Source organism: Octopus bimaculoides, chromosome 12 (assembly GCF_001194135.2).
Source record: "Octopus bimaculoides isolate UCB-OBI-ISO-001 chromosome 12, ASM119413v2, whole genome shotgun sequence".
Lineage (NCBI taxonomy): Eukaryota > Metazoa > Mollusca > Cephalopoda > Octopoda > Octopodidae > Octopus > Octopus bimaculoides.
The window spans coordinates 17,181,356-17,182,106 of NC_068992.1; the positions used below are offsets into that span (position 1 = coordinate 17,181,356).

Consider the following 751-nt stretch of genomic DNA (forward strand, 5'->3'; position numbering starts at 1 on the left):
ATATATATATATATATATATATATATATATATATATATAAATGTACATATTATAATTGAACTTACCTGCTATAGGCGAAGCCGTCTGACCTGTGTCTGGTTGCGGTTTTAAAGGTAATTTTGACTGTATAGGGAGCGGCATGTGTACCGATACTATAACCAACAACAGAGATGCGCAAAAACTGCCCGAATTACGCTCCATGTGGACTGGTAAGTTTATCATAAAGATGATGATGATTACGATGATGATAATGATGATGATCACAAACTGTTATGGAGATTACGATATAAACAAATACGAATTATATTAATTATAATTCTAGTATGACTTAAATAATAATCCAATGATGTATTCTTGAAATTGTCGTGTGTTTTCGTGTTTTGTAAGTATACATATATATGAGGGTTTTATCGTGTTCGTTAATTATTTGATATTATTTTTTAATCGATTAATTTTTCGTGTTAAAATTCTCGGCTGAAGAGAACATAGGTTCGTACCCCAGCTGAGTCAGCTGTGCTTGTGTCTTATCGTCTGGCTAAACCGTGGCTTTACTATATAGCTGTGGTGTGTGTCGGCTGGCTTCTGTATAATAAGTTACGTTGTGATTGTGTTGTGTCTGTGTACTGCTGTATTGCGTTGTGTGTCGGTCGTTTCCTCTGGGCAAGCAAGCCACACTCACACATACTCACACACATACTCACACACACACACACACACACACACACACACACACACACACACACACACACAC

The 751-nt window shown here is 36.4% G+C and overlaps 1 protein-coding gene across 3 annotated transcripts in view; it reads right to left on the reverse strand.

Annotated features, from left to right (window-relative positions):
• LOC106870547 (chordin) overlaps nucleotides 1-682 on the reverse strand; it is a 179,843-nt gene extending 179,161 nt beyond the window's left edge. For all 3 annotated transcript variants that reach the window (XR_001409540.2, XM_014916669.2, XM_014916670.2), the window contains exon 1: nucleotides 66-682. Coding sequence is in view for 2 of the 3 variants with exons in the window: in XM_014916669.2 (XP_014772155.1) it covers nucleotides 66-222 (157 nt within the window). In the remaining variant the exon portion in view is untranslated. The remainder of the gene's footprint in view (nucleotides 1-65) is intronic.
• Nucleotides 683-751: the final 69 nt, after the last annotated feature.